We start from the raw sequence: 2,848 nt of genomic DNA, 5'->3' as shown, positions 1-2,848 counted from the left end.
AATAAGACCACCTAGACTGTGGTTTCACACAACTGTCAACCCTAAACTATTGATTTGCAAAAAGAGTTGATATAAAACTTTCTACAGAAATTTGCAATGACACATCTGATTGCTTTATCTGTGGATTATAGATTTTTTTTTTAGAATCAAAATGGCTTTTTATTCACATATTTTATGGAAAAGGGGGTTTAGTAAACAGGGTAGAGCCGCATGAAAAACTCTGGGTTGGTCCATACTATTTACACATGGGAGGGGCACTGTCCTCACATCAGGCACAGCACGTTCACTTGTCCAATGCCCCTTTGTAGACACAGCCCTGGGCACACTTGGAGCAGCCCACAGGGCAGCAAGAGCAGCAGCTCTTCTTGCAGGAGGTGCACTTGCAGTTTTTGCAGCCGCAGGAGCTGGAGCAGGTGCAGGGGCTGCCGGTGGAGCAGGAGCAGTTGGGGTCCATTCCGAGATCTGGTGAAGTTGAAGCTACAGAGCAAGTGACGAGAAGACAGTCAGGCTTCTGGAAGTCGTGATCTATAGATTTTTTTTTAATGTGACCAATTCATGGACGATGTTTACTTGGTCAGTCTCAATAGAATGAATGGAGTATTTAGCTTTGGTGTGCAGTGGATTGAAAGGACAGTCTGTCCTTCACCTCAGGATAATTAAAAAAATATGTGCTACATCAGAAGAGCTGATACATATAATACTATGACATTGTGGAGAGTACGCCTTGATTATGGGGACTAACTCTAAGACTGGGGATGTAAGAGTTCACATTTCCATCATACAAGATGGCTTTCTTCAACTTCTACCTCTCAGTGGTGGTTGTGTTCTAGAAAACATTGCCAAGTACTTATAAGAGGAAGAAGTCTTCCCAGCTCTAATTTAGAAGTAGCGGAAGAAAGGAAATAACCTCTTGAACCTGAAAGCAAATTCCAGACCCTCAAGCATAAGCCTGGCAGAAGGGAGACTATAGATAGAAGGCAAAAGCTGATCAAGTGTCAACTTAACACCAGAAGTAAGCCAGAAGGAAAGAGCAAGCTCTCCAGGAGTTCCTTCTTCCTCAACAGATTGTTCCCAGGAGCTAGTCAGCCAAAGGAACTATTTTCTTCACAGTGACACAGAGGTTAACCATGTGGATCTTGAGGTAAAGTCACCTTGCTTTGGACCTTCTAGCTTCAGCACTTATTTACTGCATGTGTGGTCTTGAGGAAATCACTTAAGCCTGCCGCTCAATCTTCTTGACTGAAAAACATAGAGAATAATCATACGTGATTATAGTTCTTATGATGGGTGATCTTATTATCAACTGATTGGATTGAGAAAGACCTAACACTAATTAAGCACACCTCGGGGTGTATCTGCAAGGGCACTTCCAAAGCAGACTAACTAAAGAGGAGATGGCAACCCCGAATGTGGGTGGTATCATCCCCTAGGCTAAAGACCCAGAATAAGTGGGAGAAAGGAGAAAACCCACAACTGTGGTCATTGTCTTCCTGATCCCTGGTTACAGTGAACAGAGCTGTTCTGAGATGCCACATCTGCCCTATGGTCTGGACTGAAACTGCCAACACTGTGAGAGAAGTAAGTCTTTCTTCCCTTGAGTTATTCTCTTGACAGAAAGTCGAACACGGTGTTGCTGTGAGGCCTCAAGAAAGTACTATACAAAAAGTAGTAGAATGCTCTTAGGAAATCATGCTAGGACTTACCTACTATTATTTAGTATTACCATTAGTGGGAAAGAGCGTCTAGTGAGAGCATCTTTTAACTACTCATCTCAATTAGTTTGAAGAGCTAAGCTCTTCCATGTCTGAAAAGTTAAAACGTGCCATTTAAACTCCTAAAAATGAAGCTACAATGGTTAATATGTTTTCATAAAGCCCATGTGAAATCATTCAGCAACTTCTTTTTTGTTTTTATTTATTTATTTGTTTTTGTCTTGTTTTGAGACAGGGTCTCACCATTAGTCTTGGCTAGCCTGGAGCTTGCAATGTAGAACAGGCTGGCCCTGCAGCATAAGTGCTGTCATTATAGGTACGTGCCATTATTCATTGATCAACTTCTTGAAGGCTGGTTCTCAGCAGCCCTGTCTACTACCTTGTTTCCTAAACTCTACTGGGGAAAGAGAAGAAACAAGTTTGTGTTTATAAACACCATAGAAGGTCAATAGGAACAAAATACATTACATAGGGAAGATATAAAGAAAGCTGACTCGAGCTAGTGATTTCTGGGCAAGCATATGGGGTAATGAAGATAATAGGTATAAATTGGGTTTGTCCGTGAGAATCACAAAACATTGCAAGCTATTGCTGTTGCAATTGGTCATCCCCACAAAGATGGAAGGTAAGCTGCTATTGCTGAAAGCACCATGTTCTTTGGACCCAGGACCCAGAGGACCCGAACTGAATCTGACCTGAAAGTCTCCTCCCTGTGGACTGTCTTTCACGGTACCAGAAGGCATCATATAAGGTTCCAAAGGAAGGAAGAAACCAACAGTCCTAGCCAGAAATGATGTCTGTGAACCATAACGAGTGACATAAACTGGTACGAAAGTGTCATAATAAAACCCATCATTTTATACAATTAATGCATGCTGATAAGTAACTTAAAAATTCAAAAGAGGGTATTCCCAAAGAACACAAGAATAACAATGGTAGCATACTCAGGTTCTATGTTGCTAGAGACAAGAGGAACAGGGAGGAAGACTTGGTTTTCACTGTTTCATCTTTTGTAACTTTTTGAATTTCAAACCAAACACATACTGCATGTCCATTAAAGATCCCGTTACAAACTTTTTAAAGGATATTAATAGTCTAGAAGATGCATCATAAGTAAAGGATACTTGACTGGGCCC

At 41.3% G+C, this 2,848-nt stretch overlaps 1 protein-coding gene across 1 annotated transcript; it reads right to left on the bottom strand.

The window, feature by feature from the left end:
* Nucleotides 1-268: 268 nt before the first annotated feature.
* LOC131921925 (metallothionein-1) lies at nt 269-509 on the bottom strand. Its single transcript, XM_059276675.1, has one exon. It carries the CDS (start codon nt 452-454, stop codon nt 284-286), a length of 171 nt encoding a protein of 56 aa, XP_059132658.1. The 5' UTR covers nt 455-509; the 3' UTR covers nt 269-283.
* Between the last annotated feature and the right edge of the window lie 2,339 nt (nt 510-2,848).

Source organism: Peromyscus eremicus, chromosome 11 (genome assembly GCF_949786415.1).
Source record: "Peromyscus eremicus chromosome 11, PerEre_H2_v1, whole genome shotgun sequence".
In the NCBI taxonomy this organism is placed as follows: domain Eukaryota; kingdom Metazoa; phylum Chordata; class Mammalia; order Rodentia; family Cricetidae; genus Peromyscus; species Peromyscus eremicus.
This window is presented reverse-complemented; position numbering and strand designations above follow the sequence as displayed.